General features: G+C 33.9%; 1 protein-coding gene across 1 annotated transcript; it reads right to left on the reverse strand.

Moving 5' to 3' along the window:
• Positions 1-14,707: 14,707 nt before the first annotated feature.
• Positions 14,708-15,889, reverse strand: LOC115719986 (uncharacterized). The gene has a single exon (XM_030649155.2). It carries the CDS (start codon positions 15,887-15,889, stop codon positions 14,708-14,710), a length of 1,182 nt encoding a protein of 393 aa, XP_030505015.2.
• Positions 15,890-17,385: the final 1,496 nt, after the last annotated feature.

Genomic DNA, 17,385 nt, shown 5'->3' on the forward strand with positions numbered 1-17,385 from the left:
TCCTTTAAGTGTAGCATCACCAGAAGGAACAGCCTTTTTATTCTTCATGGCTTTTGTTCGCTTCTTAGTGTTGTGCCACTTCCTCTTCGATTTGGGCTTTGAAGCAGAGGCAATATTTGCTTCAGGTTTTATCGTCCCATTACCATTCCCAGGATTGTGAGGTTTACTCCCTTTCTTCTTGGGTCCTCCAATCAAATTTTCATAAGTTTGAAGGTCATTGACTAATTCATGAAAGTCAATTTCCTTCTTATTCATGACATAATTTGATGTGTATGGTAGAAATGCTGGAGTCAGGCTATTCAAGATAAGACTAACTTGAGTAGCACTGTCCATTTCAGCACCATGATCCTGGGCTTCTTGGAAATAACTAGACATGAGGAGAACATGGTCACGCACGTTTTGATGAGGTTCCATCCGTGCATTAATGTACTTCTTAGTCGCGTCAAAGCGTGACTAAAGTGATGCCTTACCGAATAGCTCATTTAACTTCGTCATTACTTCAGCAGCCTTCTCAGTTTTAGAAAACCGAGTTTTGAGGGTGTCAACCATGCTAGAAAGCATAAAGTATAGAGCTTTGTCATTTGCTTTCTGCCAACGCTCATACTTTTCTTTCACAGCTTTGGAAGCATTATCCCCAGGCACTTCAGGTGACGGCTCAGTTAAAACAAACAAGGAACTTTCTCCTATGAGAGCAATATTAATGTTCTCATTCCATTTATTAAAGTTAGATCCATTCAGCTTATTTTCAGTCAATAGTGATAACATGGGATTCATTTTGGTAAACAGGATACTACAAAATAATAGAAATCAACAAATAGAAATTAATAATGGTTTAACACAAAATCAATTCAGAAATTATAAGCACATAGCAAGTAGGAATGATATGAGAAAATACTTAAAAATTCAATCCTAAATAATTTCCAAGGTTTTCAATAAACTGATATCAGTGTCCCGTTTAGGCGAGAGTCAAAGCTACCATCCATTAAATAGAGTTGTCAGCTCATCTAAAATGTTAAACATTCTAGCAACCTTTTATTCGATCAAGATTGGAATCCAGCGTTGTCCCGTTTAGGCGAGAGTCAAGGCTATTCTATCTTATGAGCTTATACCATTGTTTCGCAATTTGCAAGTCAAATATGGTCGCCACCATTAGGGTGATCTATACCATATAAAACACTTACAAACCACTTATCATGCGAGATTAAACGGTGTGAAATTGCTAATGAACGTTCCTCCATTAGGGAGGATTACTCATTAAGCAAACGCGGTGTAAAACCCACAATGGAGATCGAATATCTTAATAATAATAAAGCTCATTATTTAAAATGTATTTTCTTTATTATTCTAATAAATAAATTCTCATTAAATTCGAAATTTAGAATTGAAATTCAAAAATAAGAATTTAATATAATATTTATAAAATTATACTTAGATGGTGATTGAAATAAAATAAATTATTTCCATCTTAGTAATAATCTTAAATATAAATATTAAGGAAATTAATTTAAGTTGAATTAAATAAATAATTAGCAACTTAAAAATTTCCTTTGAGAATATATTTATTGAGTTCGAAAATTTAAAGTATATAAAAGAAAAATACTATTTTCGAAAATAATAAGAAAAAAAAGAAATACTTCAAGCAAAAATATCACCTATCTAGATTTTCTTTTGACTAATTAATTCAATTTCTAATATTATATATATATATATTAAATTCATTTATTTTAAATTAATCAATTAAATGAAAAAATCATTGATTGAAGTTGGCCCAAGAATTAATTAAAATAAATAATTAATTTACAACTCAATCTATTTTTCAAAATAAATTCGAAAATATTGCATAATTAAAATGCAAATTTCAAAATTGATTAATAAAATAAAGAAAAATATATATTTTGAAAATTATTTAAATTTAAGTTGAAAAAATTAAATTTCAACCTAAAAATAATTTTCTATTTAATTAAGTGTCATGAAAAACAAATAAATATTTAAGTATCATGATGAAAATCAACTTAGATATTTAAATTTTTCAAGTTAATTAAATGTATTAAATTCAAGAAATAATAATTAAGTGTAGAGAAGGCTTAATTATTAATTTCTAGTTTAATACTAGGAAAAATATACTTAATAAAATTGTACCAAAATTAATTATTTAAATAATTAATTTCACAAAGTATAATATTTTCCTATTTAAATATTAGAAATAATAAGTAGTCTAGAAATTACTATCTAGAAAATATCTTATTTGACTAAGTATCTTTTCAAAAATTTGAAAAATATCTAATTTAAGTTATATAGAAAAAAATCTAAAACTTAAATAATTTCAAATTTAAATTTAATTAAACATCAAAAATTAAGTTGTAACCACTTAATTTGAAGATATCTTTTTTTAAGTTAATATTCGAAAAGATATTAACCTAAAAAATATCTAAAATATTCCATTTTAAGTTAATATTCGAAAAGATATTAACTTAAAAAATATCTTAAGAATCTTTAATAACTAATGCCTAGGATTCCTCAACTTGATTTAAAATTTAAATCAAATATTCAAATTTAAGTTAGATAAGAAAAATCAGTTGTTACAACTAATTTATAACTTAAATAGGAATATTTAATTGAATAAGCTCCAGAAAGAATCTAGTTAGTTAAAATTCTATATTTAATTAAATACAAGAAAAATACAAATAGTTTGTCTAGAATTAATATCTAAACTAAAAGTGTTTTTCTTAAAATTAACTTTAAAATATTAAAATGAAAATAAATTTCATATATTTTAAAAGTTAATTATGTTGCTAATTCAATTTTTAATAGGTCAAACTAATATAATTAACCTAGTACAGTTATTTAAATCAGGCAAATGGGCCTTCACAATTGGGGTAGTTCATGTGAGGGGGCTGGGTTCAGTATGTCGTACCCACTTCTATGGCTCCCAACTCTCACATAAGGCCCAAAAGAGAGGAATTTAACCTTAAAATAAATAACTGTTATTAGTTGAATAGGTCCAATAACTAAATGGACCTAAATAAAATCTATCATGGTGTGACATTTTATTTAGCAACAACCTATATGTATCTATATTAAAACAAAATAAACATATAGGCTCACACAGGCACACTTTGGATGGTTCCTATCATGTTGCTAGGTCATACGCAGATAAAAGAAGATTGTAAAATTTACCTGTTACAAATTATTAACTTGACCAAGGGAGCCATCAGATCATTAGATCTGGCACAAAAGTAACCATGGCTATTTGCAATCAAGTAATAATAGGTTTTGAAAACTTACACACAAGCTAAAACCACATACTCCTGCAACAAGGTTAGCTGGATAGTTGGAAGTAGGATTTATTTAATTTTAAATAAATAGATTTCGAAATTTATAATTAAATAAAAAAAAATTAATTAAAAAAAAATTTAATTTTCGAAAAAAATAAAATAAATATTTATTTTCGAAATTAAAAAAAAAAAAATTTCGAAATTGTTTTAAAAAAAAAATTAAAATTAAACCTACAATTTTGAAAAATTAGGTTTCAACCAACCTAAATATCATTTCAAAAATTTGCTAACTACTTTTAAAAATTAAATGTTATTTTATAAATAAAAATTAAATAAAAATTAAAAAAGATAAATGAAATATCTTATCAGATTTTAAATTTAATTTAAATAAATAAAATAACAAAATTTAAAAGTTAGCAAAATATCTTACATCTATTTAAAATTACATGATTATAATTATCTTATTTTAAATTTAAATAAGGTCAAAATATCTTAAAAAAAATTAATTTAAAAATATATATAAAATCTGACCTTAAATTTAAAAATAAGATAAGATATAATCAAATTTAAAAATAAGATAGATTTTTAAGCAAGAAGATAGATACTAATTCTATTCAAATTCAAATTACACTAATATCTTGAATTAAATTTAAAAAATATTAAATTAATTCAAAATGATAATTAGAATTGAATTAGGAATAGTAATAGTATATATACAAAACTATACAAAAAATCGGAAGTTAATTCCATGAAAAAGCATGAAAAATCGAAGAAAAACGAAAAAATTGTGAGCTGTACGGACAGTTTTCGCGATCGCAGGAAAATTTCAGCAGAGCCCCGATTTTTTCAAATCTTCAAAAATTCATAACTAATTCAAATAAAATCGAAATTGAGTTCTGTAAAAAAAGTAACTTGCTTAATTTTTTCCATACTATCCAATAAAAATAATTCCAGAAACAAAATCGCAATTATTTTTCACGAAAATTTACAAACATCAATCAATCATCAAATAACACTCAATACAACATGATACCATCCAAAAACAAACAAACAATCGTTTTAAAGTCCAAATTTCATGCAAGTAAATCAATTACCATGGCTCTGAGGCCAGTTTTTGGAAATTATTTTACCAGGATCTTAGATCTACTCACAAGTATGTTTATTAACATCCTAAATAAGAACTTTCTAAAACGATAAATTAAACACATATAAAGTTAAGAAAACCTTACATTGATACAGCGGAATTAATGTCTCCTTCCACTCAGATCTCTAACCCTTGAATCCTTTCTGTAGCAGAGTATAATCAAGATCTGAGCCCGAATGTCCTTCTTCTTCAAGTTTGATCCTTCACAGTCTTCCAATCTATGATTGAGTTACTGCTTGCTGTGTGTGGGCACTTACTCTTTCACTAGGGTCGAAAAAGATGAAGGAGAAAAGAGGAGAGAGGGTTTCGACCAGGTATAGAAAGTGGGGAAGGCTCAGTTTTTTCTGAAGAGAGAAATTTCTGTCAGATTACTAATGAAAGCATTGTGTGAGACTGAGCCATCACTTTCTATTTATAGGCAACTACTAGGTTTAGGTTAGGAATTATTTGGCATTAAAATAATGAAAATATTAATTTGAAAAAGCACATTAAGTGGCCGGCCATGGTGTAGTAATGGGCCTCACTTAATTTTGCAATTTTATCAAATTTTATCTCTATTTTCTCAAAAACGCCAATTTTCCAATTCTAACCTTTTAAATGCCAAAACTGATTATTTAATAACTAAAATAGATTATTAAATAATATTGTCATTTAATTTAATTATTAATTAGACATAAAAAGTCCATTAATAAATAAATAAACCTAGAAAACTCTTTTCTTTACAATTTCACCCATGCTTAGTGAAAATTCATAAAATTAGACATAGTCTAACTTTAGAATTATAATTGATCAATCACGAATCAATTAATGAGTCTTACAAGCATAATGTTCTCAACTAGAATGGGGACCATGGATCTATATGCTGAGCTTCCAATAAGTGAACCAAATCTACCAAGTAAATTCCTACTTATTAATTCTTCGTTGAATCCACTCTTAGAACTTAGAATTGCACTCTCAGACTTATATAGAGCATATTGTATGTTCCACGATATCAATATACTATCTCATTTAACCATTGTTATAATCTTATTTTGATTTAAAGATCCTCTATATAGATGATCTACATCGAGATGGGATTTCTTTACCGTTCTCACCCCTCAATGTATTTTGCCCCTTAAAACACTTAGCTACCTGTAAATGGTGTTTAGTGATCTAATAATTAGTCAGTTAAACAAGAGCTCATCCATTTACTTCTATTTGCTAAGCTCGAAGGGAATCATCACTTGACTTCTATACACCAGTAGAAGCTATAGATTCCATATTTATGTTCAGCACTCCCACTCAATCATACTATCATGTTCCCAAAATATACGTATCACCCTGACCCAAAAGTAGGCTTAACTAATAAATCAAAGAACATGAATAGCACTCCTGAGTTGAGCCCAAGCATATCAGGATTTAGATTCTTTTAATCTTAAGATCAACTACTCATATTGACTTAGAAAGATATGTATAACGGTAACTTTGTAATATCTTAACTTAGTTGCAATATCGGTCCAGTCCAATGTATACTCCATACATTCGAAACTAGTATACTTTACTAATGTCCTGGAAAGAACATAACACTTACTCCAAGTGTAAGTATACATCATCGCTGATTATCACATTAGTGTAAATCCAATAACACTGATGAAACAGGGACCAAAACTTTTGATTCATATGATCACAATCACATTCCACTGTGTTGACGATACTGTAATTGTGAATAAACATATGATCTGGATTTAACTAATTTCGTGTGTATGAATGTAATAAACATATTAAACATATTAAACTATTAGCATGTAAAATTCATGCAAACATCAATCACTTCAAATTTCTTATATATTGATAACTAATCAGATTGTAAAGAGTTTTATTTAGGGCATAAAATCCAACATTTTTGACCATTCTAGATTAATTGGTCGAATCAGATTTAACATTTGAGCAATTAAAGGTAGCGTCCTAGGTTGATTGTCAACTTGGGCACTTGGCTCAACACCAAGTCAACTTGGGCGCTGGCCCCTGTTTCTAGGGGCTTGAGTTTTTGGTTTTCTCCCTAAGTTTACATGAATTTAATTATTTCTAATGATGGAAAAAATGCATGGAACACGTTTCGACAAACTTGATTGGAAACAGCCCAAGTTGACAATATGTCAACCTAGGCGCTGGGCCCAGCACCAGGTGTCAACCTGGGCATTGGGTCCCAGTTATGGCCCTTTAAAAGTTCCATTGGAAATAGTTTAATGTTAATCTTTTCTAAAAATGTTGAAGTTTTTCGGAAGAGTTCTCAGAAAACATCATCAAAATCAGCCCAGACTGAAAAATGTCAACCTAGGTGTTGGGCCTGACACAGTTGTCAACCTGGCCGTTGGGCCTTGTTTCTGGCACCCACGAAATGCTGATTCTTCCCAGAACTGAGCTATTTCCCTATTTTTTAAGAAGATAAAGAAGATGTAAAAGTTGGATCGTCGATCTGATACTTGGAAGGCGCCCAGATTGACAAATTATCAACCTGGGCGTTGGGGTGCTCGTGGCCCCGGGTGCTAAAAAATGAACTTGCTCTAATTCTGATTTTGATACCTCAAATATGTCTGTGGTATGTCTAGTTGATATCCTATTGCAAAGTTTGACCCATTTGCACTAAGATGGTCCAAAAACTGAAACACTAGTTAGGAATGTCAACTTGGGTGCTGGGTGAAACCCTAGGTGCCCAGGTTAGCTTTCAGGTTGCAGGTTCATATAATTCAGCTCTCATGGCTTGGATTAGGTTGCTCCATGTCTTCATGGTTCAGAATAGTGAAATATAGTGAGTTAGATTCAAGCTATTGAAGCTCGAACTTCCATCCGAAGCTCCAGAAGTCAACCTGGGTGCAGGGCTAAGGTCCCTTCCTGAGTTAACAGCTATGACTCGGGTCTTCTCAACTACGTGATGTCATCTTTCTTGCCACGTATCAAATATTGATGTCTACGTCACCAGGAAAAATATTTGAGTTAACAACAAGAAGTGTTGATCAAGTGACACTGTAACACCCTAACTAACATAGGCGTATTACGTGATTTTTAAACATGTTGTGCAGCTCGTTGCTAATCAACGAGGTTTATGGAAAACGTGATTAATTAAAATTTTTACTTTTTAATTAAACTTGTAAAATATTTATATAAAAGACTCGGGATCCCGATTACAAAATCATTTATAAAAGTTTACTGTTCATACAAAATAATTGTCGCCTAGCTACTAGTTACAAAAATAGCCTTGCTGTCCCGAGGATCGTACGCTCCAGGCCTAACCGCCCCGACATGTACAATCTTCATAAGCTCGTTCACGGTCCATCAGCTCTAGCCTTGCCTTTACCTACACATAAACATAGCACTGTGAGTCGACAGACTTAGTAAGAAAAGCATAATAATATTCATACATAAAACCCGGTCATGATCAGACGCCCATACCCCTGATCATAACCCTAACTACCGTGTCCAACACGATACTGAGTCCCCCTAACTGTCGTGTCCAACACGGTACTGAGTTCTGAACGTTCATAGGGACGGTACTATTGACAAGTAACAGCCTGATCGGTCGAACCGGTCATACTCCGGCTGCTGGTCATACTCCAGCCTGTACCGACGTGTTACAGTATCAGCCTAATCGGTCGAACCGGTCATACTCCGGCTGCTGGTCATACTCCAGCCTGTACCGACATGATACGTCAATAGTACGGAACCACCAACCTAAGTGTCAGCCTGATCGGTCGAACCGGTCATACTCCGGCTGCTGGTCATACTCCAGCCTGTACCGACGTGACACAGTTGGATGGTTCGAAGCCAACATTCATAACTAATGTAATCTAAAAGGCTTCCTACATGCATGCTAAACATGTAATCTACATATGCATACTGTTATACTAATCTTACCTGGATTTCGAATTCAGGTGTGCCGGTCAACCTGACTGGAACTATCTGCGCGGCGGATTACAGGCTCCTAAACCATAAAAATCACAACACTATAAGTGATACGCTAAATCACTTCCCGGGGACTTAAACTAGGAACTAAAAGTTTCCCTATCGATAAAAAGCATGGCAATACCCCCAAAAACATAAAATCGAGGAAAATTAGGGTTTCTAAAAATTCCCCAACCGGTAGACCGGTTTTGCAACCGGAATTCCGGTTCTGAGAATTCCTGGACCCTCATCCGAAATTCCGGTTGCACAACCGGAATTCCGGTTCCTCGCAGGAAATTTTCAAAAATTCATATCTCAATCAATTCCAACCCAAATCACACAAGATCTTCCAGACCTGTTCTATATGACCCAAATAACCATTCAAAGGCAACAAAACCACCCAGAACTCATAGAATCACAAAACACCATTAAAGCCCAAGCTTTGAGTTCCAAAACTCAAACTTGGTTAGAATCAACTAACATGCAATCAAACTAGATTAAACCTACATAATCATGCATAATTAACCCTCTGAAAATAACTACAAACTTCAACAACATCACAGCAACAGATTTAAACCATTTCTCTTTGAAAACCATAATTTTTGCATAGAAAAACCTTAGCTTTGCTCAACCTAACTATCATGCTTCACAACAGCTCAAATTAACTCAAATAAACAAGCTTTAAACCTCTGAAAATATCCACAAAATACAGCAGCAACAACATCCAAATATCATGCATGCAATACACTAATTTCATCAAAATTCAACAAATTTTAAGAAGAAGAGATGAGGAGCTAACCTAGCTTAGATTGAACACAAAAGAGGATGAAATCACAAGCAAAAATCCAATTCCTTTGCTGCACCAAGAGGCCGAAAAAGAGAGAGGAAAAGAGAGAGTGTTTTTGAAATTTTTTTCTATTTTTTTCTAAGTGTTGATTTTTGAAATGAAAAATGAGATTAAATAACACTTACTCCTTTTTACTTCAGCCAAAACAAATTAAAATAAACATATAATCCATCTATTAAAATCACTAGAGGACAAAATAATAATGGGGCAAAAAGACCATTTTGCCCCTCCACACTAAAACCACATAATTAACACTAAAGGGGTATTTTTGGGAAAATCTAAATTCCCGGCCATTCTCGACATTCCCAATGTCTACTAAACCGTCCCAAACTACTAACATACTAAGTTGTGATTTTTACTGAGCCAAACACCGAGTTCCAAAATACCGGGCACCGGAAATGCAAAAATATGAAAACTACTGAATGACTTAGAAATGCATCTCTGAATTCAATAATAACAGTATAATAATTATTTAAATAGCTATAAATAATTTCCATAATTAAACGTGATTAACTGCTAATTTCCAAATTAAACTAAGCGGTCTTTACAGACACTTTCTCTTAGATTTTAAAGCAACAGAGGAATATATTTCTACCATTAAAGAACAATTTCCAAGTTTTCACCTTGACGACAAGGTGAAGATTCTTGGGGGTTATTGATAAGCCTAAGACTTACTTTGTGTATCACAAAATGATTAACATAGGCTGAGTTGTCTTAGTGTTTTAATTTTATTGGTCCAATTGTAATCTCTATCTTTGTGGAGAGACCAATCCTCTTGAAAGATTGAGAATTTACGGTGTGCTTGGAAGTAACCGTGTAAATACTAAGCAGTATAATTACTAGGGTGGTAGCTACACCAATAGTAATTACACTATATTTTAAAATACAATGTGTATTTGGCTATGAAATAGTAATTACATATGAATTCTTGATATTTTGTTTGGCAAAACAGATAGTTATTACACACAAAAATAATATTTTTTAGTAGTTAAAGTTTTTAAAAAATGATATTGGTTGCTATGTAGAATTCAATAAAAATTGAAAAAAAAAATTAATTTAAAGTGTAAAAATAAAAAAGATAATATTGGTTCGCAAAACAAATAGTAATTACACACCAAAAATATATTGACACATCATTAAAGATGCTAAAATTTATGACAATTTATCAAAACATATAGCATTGCTCATAACATTCTTTAAAAAAAATATATATCGTTAAAGAATGGACCTTTTGTACAAAAATAAAATTATTATTTGTATTTTTAATAAAATATTAAAAGAAATTAATTAAAAAAATAATTCTTTTATTTTTACACTTTAAATTAATTTTTTTATATATATATTTTTTATGGAATTTTACATAAGAATCAATTATTTTGGTGTGTAATTACTATCTGTTTTGCCAACCAAAGTATGAATTTTAGTTGAGATTTAGATTGCTCTATTAGTTGCTATGTAAAATTTTATAAAAATGAAAAAAAAAAAAAAAAAAGATTTAAAGTATAAAAATACAAAAAAAAAAATTCTTTTTTTTAATTAATTTCTTTTAATATTTTATTAAATATACAAATAATAATTTTATTTCTATATAAAAGGTTCATTCTTTAACGATGTATAATTTTTTTAAGGAATGTTATGAGCAATGCTATATGTTTTGATAAATTGCCATAAATTATAGCATCTTCCATGATGTGGCAATATATTTATTAAAATATAATCCAGAAAATTAAAACATAAGTTTCTTTTTTTTTTTTTAGAAACTGGTAAATATAAGTTTATATAATAAAAATTTATGGTATACATTGCCATGTCATTTATGATTGGATTTTAATAATAAATTTTCACGATGCATACCATTTTCCAATTTTAAAATAATAAAAAATACCATAAAAATAAATAAAAAAAGTATTTTTAGTGTGACATAAAATTTGTATAATGATATATTATGTTTCAAATTTTGCATAATTTTTAATACATCATTGGAGTAGATTTTTATAAAATTGGCTCCAATTTATATTTCCATTAAAAATGATCTAACAAAGTAATGACCACCTTACCAAAAAAAAAAAAAAAACTAATGACCAACTTAATAATATCTCAATCCATTCACAATGTTTTGGAAAAAAAAAACTCAATTTCCAATAGTGATTAAAGACCTAAAATTAATCAAAATACTATTATTGAAAATAAAGTAAACCATCTACAATTTTATCAAAATCAACCCATTACGTCCAAAAGAAAAATCATTACACAACGGATCAATAGACATCTAAACAATCTCTAATTCATATATGACAAAAGACATTGGCTGAGATTATAAGCTAAAATAAAATATAATCTTATTTATTAATATTTATCTATACATATTTAAGGGAATGCATTTATTGTCATCATTCAATTATTTCTAATTTTATTTAATTTTTGTTTTGGATAAGCAAGATATGTGACTTTTAAGGTAAAAACAGTCAATGAAACATCACTATGATTTGCTCGAGTAAAATAGGGCATTTGCAAAACAATTTGACATCTATTTTTTTTTTTTCCTTTAAGGAAAATACTTGTTATTATAAATTAAACTGGTAAGTCATTTACAACAACAGAGTACAAAGATGGAGGAAAAGATTCCATCCAATAGCAAGTCTCATCCACCCCTAAAGCATATCTAGCCAAAGTGTGAGCGGCCATATTAGCCGTACGTTTGACATGTGATATTGATACACCCGGGAGAAAGGAAAGAAGACAAGAAATATCTATAATTAGATCATTAAAAGCTGCAATGCTATTTGTTCGGCCATATAATGCATTAGTCACCATTAAAGCATCTGTTTCCACATGACCTATTTGTAGCTCCCATTGTGAGGCCCAAACCAAACTGTGAAAGATAGCCTTTGCCTCCATTTCGTGAGAAGCAAAGTTACCAATAATAGGCATCGAGAGGGCAGCTATCACCTGACCTGTGCTATTACGTATAACAGCACCAAGTCCTATTCGGTTTTTAGATGAATCCACAGCTGCGTCAACATTCATTTTTAGTTCCCCAATAGGTGGGGGCTGCCAAGGAATGTGAACAGGTTGAGTTGGGGCAGATGAAGGAGGAACATGATGGAGTTGGGGCCGATACTTTAACTGGGCAGATCTGTAATTGGACATGTAATTGTTAGCAAAAGAAGCTAAATGAGTTGCTGGTTTGGCTTGTTGTCCATGAACTACCCGGTTCCTCTCTGACCAAATACACCAAAGGATACAGAAAATTGATTCCATTTCGGTGACTGAATGAAGCGTGGTAAGGTGAATTAAAAAATCACCCTTGTGCATCTGAGTAGCCTTATTCCAGTCAAAATGGAAGTTCGAAGCACGCCATACTGCTTTAGCGTATTTGCATCCAAAAAGTGCGTGACCAATAGACTCCCACGCAAGACGACATAAAGAACAAGTGGAGTCCGTAATGATTTTCCTGCGCACCAAAGAAGTAGCAACAGGCAGCGCTTCATGCAAGACTCTCCAAACAAAGATTTTGATTTTTTGTGGCAGTTGCAAATCCCAAAAATACTTCCACCAGGCCGTGGGTGAAGTTGATGGGGAGCAGAGGTTTGTTTCTTCAAGTGAGGCAGCAAAATGATATCCAGAATGTACATTGTAGATACCTGAAATATGAGGATGCCATATGAGTTTGTCTTCTGTGGAGAAAAAACTTAGTGGGATTGTGAAAATTCGGTCCATATCAACACTTGAAAACCACTGCTGCAACATATTGCAGTCCCATTGTCGATCCTCAGTGATCAAACTGGAAACAAGAGCTTCAGCCGGTCCATGGTAATAAATTGGTAAGAAATTGTGATGGTTTGGTATCCACGGGTCAGTAGCACATTTGATGTGTCGTCCCTCTCCTATTTTCCACCGTAGACCAGCACGTAAAAGATCGCGACCATGGAGAATTCCCTGCCAGGTAAGTGACGGTGAGTGCCCGTGAGGGGCATCAAGAAAACTGTTGTTTGGGAAGTATCGACTTTTCAGTAATCGACTTAAAAGTGAGCTTGGGTTATCAATAAGCCTCCATGATTGTTTAGCAAGTAATGCTTGATTGTAATGGACAAAGGATCGAAATCCCATACCCCCTTCAGACTTGTTTTTGCATAAAAGTTTCCAGCTACGCCAATGGATTTTATTGCCATTCTCATTTGTTCCCCACCAAAAGTTAGACATCATCGATTCAATTTGATTGCAAATGGTGGTTGGAAGCTTAAAACAACTCATAAGATATGTAGGGATCGATTGCACCACAGCTTTGAGTAAGATTTCCTTGCCTCCAATAGAGAAAAGTTTATCGTTCCAAGTTCTCATTAACCTCCATATCTTTTCTTTAACTTCACTGAAGAGTTGTTGTTTATCCCGATCAGTGTATGCTGGGAGTCCAAGATATTTCTCGTGACAATCACGTATGGGCATAGATAAAACTCGATGAAATTGTACCTGAGCAGCCAAAGTTGTATTTGGTGAGAAGGAGAGAACCGACTTGTCAGGATTTAGGACTTGGCCTGAGGCTTTATGGTATGTATCAAGTGATCTCTTAATGGCATGGCAAGAACTATCAGTAGCCTTACAAAAAAGGAGGCTGTCATCTGCAAAGAGTAGATGAGAAATGGGGGGAGCTCTTCTAGTGAGTGAAAATCCTTGTAGATGTCCCAACCGTTCCTCATTTTTCAGCAAGCATGATAACCCCTCTGAACATATTAAGAATAAATACGGTGATAATGGGCAGCCTTGTCGGAGCCCTCTAGATGGGGTCACAGAGCCAGTAAGTTCTCCATTCAAAAGAAAGGTGAAGTGATTCGTTGTTAAGCAACTCATAATAAGTGAAATCCATCCATCTGCAAATCCCATTTGAACCATGACAGCTTTGATAAAAGACCATTCAACACGGTCAAATGCTTTACTCATGTCTAACTTCATGGCTGCCACTCCTTGACGACCAGATGTTCTGAGTTTAATACCATGGATGAGCTCGAAAGCCACCAAAATATTATCAGTTATAAGTCGATTAGGAAGAAAAGCACTTTGCGTTTCGGAGATCACATGTGGAAGGACATTCTTGAAACGAGCAACTAGAACTTTGGTAATCAGTTTGGAGATGACATTGCAGAGGCTGATTGGTCGAAAATCCTTCATATGCCGAGCCTTCTTGATCTTTGGAATGAGGGTAATGATTGTTGAATTAAGAGGAGTAGGATCCGCACCCTCATTTAAAACACTTAAGACAGCATTAGTGACCAAGTTTCCAACAGTTTCCCAGTTATTTTGATAAAACATTGCAGACATCCCGTCGATACCTGGGCTTTTGTCAGAGCCCATTGAGTGAAGAGCTAATTCAACATCAGCTTGGGTGAAAGGTTGGAGCAGTGTCTCATTCATTTCCAAAGTAACCGAGTTAGGAATGGTGGCCAGTGTTTCAGCAAGAGCAGCATTGTCGGTTGAGGAAGCCGTAAACAAATTAGTGAAATATGATTCAATTACATGGCTCATGTCCTATTTGGAAGTGATTCTTGTACCATCATCTGTATAGAGAGAGGTGATTTTGTTGTTGGACTTTCTTGCTGAGGCTTTTGAGTGAAAATATTTTGTATTTTTATCACCCAAATGCATCCAATCAAGTCGAGAACGTTGATGCCAATAAATCTCCTCTTGTTCAAGCAAGTCATCAAGAATGGATTCATGGTGCTTCAGAGTTGCTGCTGTCTCATTATTCAGAGAATGAGAGTTATTCAAAGTGTCAACTCGTTTTTGTGCAGCAGTAATATTATGCTTCATTCGGCCATATTTTTTGATGTGCCAGGACTGTAGTGATCGAGCACATGATTCAAGGTTGTTGAGGACACCACAAATAGGGTCAGTAACTTGATCATTTAGCCAAGAATTAGAGATTATATCCTTACTTTCAGGGTCCGATAACCATAACTTCTCGAAACGAAATCTACTGTGTCTTTGATGATTGTGAGAGATTGAAGCATTGGATAACACAACTGATATAGCTCGATGATCAGAGTTAAAGTAGTCCAAGTGAGTTACCTTTGGTTGATTAAAAGCCAAATTCCATGCATCATTGACAAAACACCAGTCGAGCCTTTCTTTGAGAGTGTTGACTGCTGTCCTTTTTTTTGCCCAAGTGAAGCAATCACCTTGAAAAGGAGGATCAGAGAGGTGGCAGTAATCAAGAGCAGAACGAAAGGCAGTCATTTGTGATTCACTTCGTAAGGTACCCCCTGATTTATTTTGATTGGACAAAATCTCATTAAAATCGCCAATAACCAACCATGGTTGCATAGGCGCCACATCCGAAAGGCGACGGAGAAGTGTCCATGAATCAGATCTATTCTGTACAGTAGGAGATCCATAAAAAGCTGAAAAATGAAATTGTGGACCAGCAATAGAAGTCATGTAGCAATCAAAAAAACAAGAGCCAAAATTATTAAGTTTCACATCGATATCGTCTTTCCATAAAAGCATGAGACCTCCACTTAAACCAATACGAGGAACTTCCAATCCATGACTGAAATTCAATGAGTGACGAAAACGAGGTAAAGAATTATTGTTGAGCCGAGTCTCCATAAGAAAGAGAACATGGGGAGATTGCTGAGAAACAAGCAATCTAAGATGTCGAAACGCATTCGGGTTCCCCAATCCCCGCGCGTTCCAGCTTAGGATTTTCATAATCCTTTGCGGGATTGCAAAGCAATCTCCGCAGAGTCGTCAGAGTCACCATCAGAATCCTTGGGAAACAAAGAAACATTTTGGTTTGAGCAGTCTCCTTTTGACGAGGAAGGAAAAGCAGCAGCAGCAGTGTTTTGGTTTCGGCATCGCTTGAGCATTTGTCTCATGGAAGGAGCATCAGTATGCCTTTTGAAAAGTCTGTTAGGATGTACATTTTCTTGACCAACTTCAGAAATGTGGCAGGTGGTAGTGGTAAGTGATGGTGTGTTGGTGAAAAGAGAAGTCATCATTGGGGTAGCAGTATGTGTAGGTGCGTTGGTGGAAGTGTGTATTGGCTCTGTTGATGAGTTTGGGGGGTATGTTGCAATTGGGATATAGATATTGGGGGCAAAACCTATATCAGGGGTGTATATATGGTTAAGATTTGTGGTTTGTGAAGGGGTGATATGGATGGTATTGGTATTGTTTAATGAAGATGGTATAGAAGGGGTGTCATTGGTAGAGATAGCCATATTAGATGTTGCATTTGTGATAGATGACAGATGAGAGGTAGTTGGAATTGGCGTTAGTGGTTGAGTAGTACCAATATGTAATGGGGGGTTCTGATGCAAAGGAAAGGAGCCAAGATTAGAACTCCTTGGCAATAATGGAGTTGCAGCAGATGATTCTCCTGGGAAAAGGATTTTTGGCTGTGGTTGCGCTATGGATCCTAAGTTCGGGATGGTAGAAACCAGTGATGTACGAGCCAAGCGAGTTAAAAGTGGCCAAGCGTTCCCCTTAGAGAAATCAGTGCGGTATTTGTCATAGCCAGTAGTTGGAAGTTTCGCACCTTTCATCCAAGGACCATACTCAAGATCATCATCATTACCATTGTCCATTCTCTCCATGAAGGCTACACATTTTTCGAAAGGGTGGCCAAGTCGCCCACACTCAAAACAGAACTCCGGTAATCGTTCATATCGAAAGTCAATCCAAAAGTCATCCTTGATCCTTGGCAGACTTATCATACGCCCACGGAGGAGCGGCTTGTCAATAGGAAGTCTTACCCGAATTCTTAAGAAAGGGCCCCATCCCTCATCAAGAGATTCTTCATGGACGTCCAGAAATTCACCAATAATGTTTCCCAAAGCAGTAGCAAGTATTTTGGATTTGCTCAAGAACGGCAAACGATAGACTTGAACCCAAAATGGAGTGCTTGACAGATTTTTTACTGTGACATTCTGCAGAACAGATGGTGAGCAAAAGACCACAAGGTGATTTTGGAAATGCCATGGCTCTTTGTTTAGGACCCGAAGTTTATCCCCTGCACATCCAAAAGTGACTTTAAACAAACCATCTCCATAAACAGAAATAATTACAGGGTATCTACCCTTCCAGTGGCCTCCCATTTGATCAAAAAAAGAAGGCTCGTGGACATAATTCTCGGTGAGAACTCGAGCAATGAGGATGTGTTTGGGGTCATTTGTTGAAGCAGTAGCAACATCAGCAGGCAGAAG

Source organism: Cannabis sativa, chromosome 6 (genome assembly GCF_029168945.1).
Source record: "Cannabis sativa cultivar Pink pepper isolate KNU-18-1 chromosome 6, ASM2916894v1, whole genome shotgun sequence".
NCBI lineage: Eukaryota > Viridiplantae > Streptophyta > Magnoliopsida > Rosales > Cannabaceae > Cannabis > Cannabis sativa.

Coding starts and splice junctions, on each gene's coding strand:
- LOC115719986 (XM_030649155.2), bottom strand. CDS start 15,889: ATGAAAATCCTAAGCTGGAACGCGCGGGGATTGGGGAACCCGAATGCG.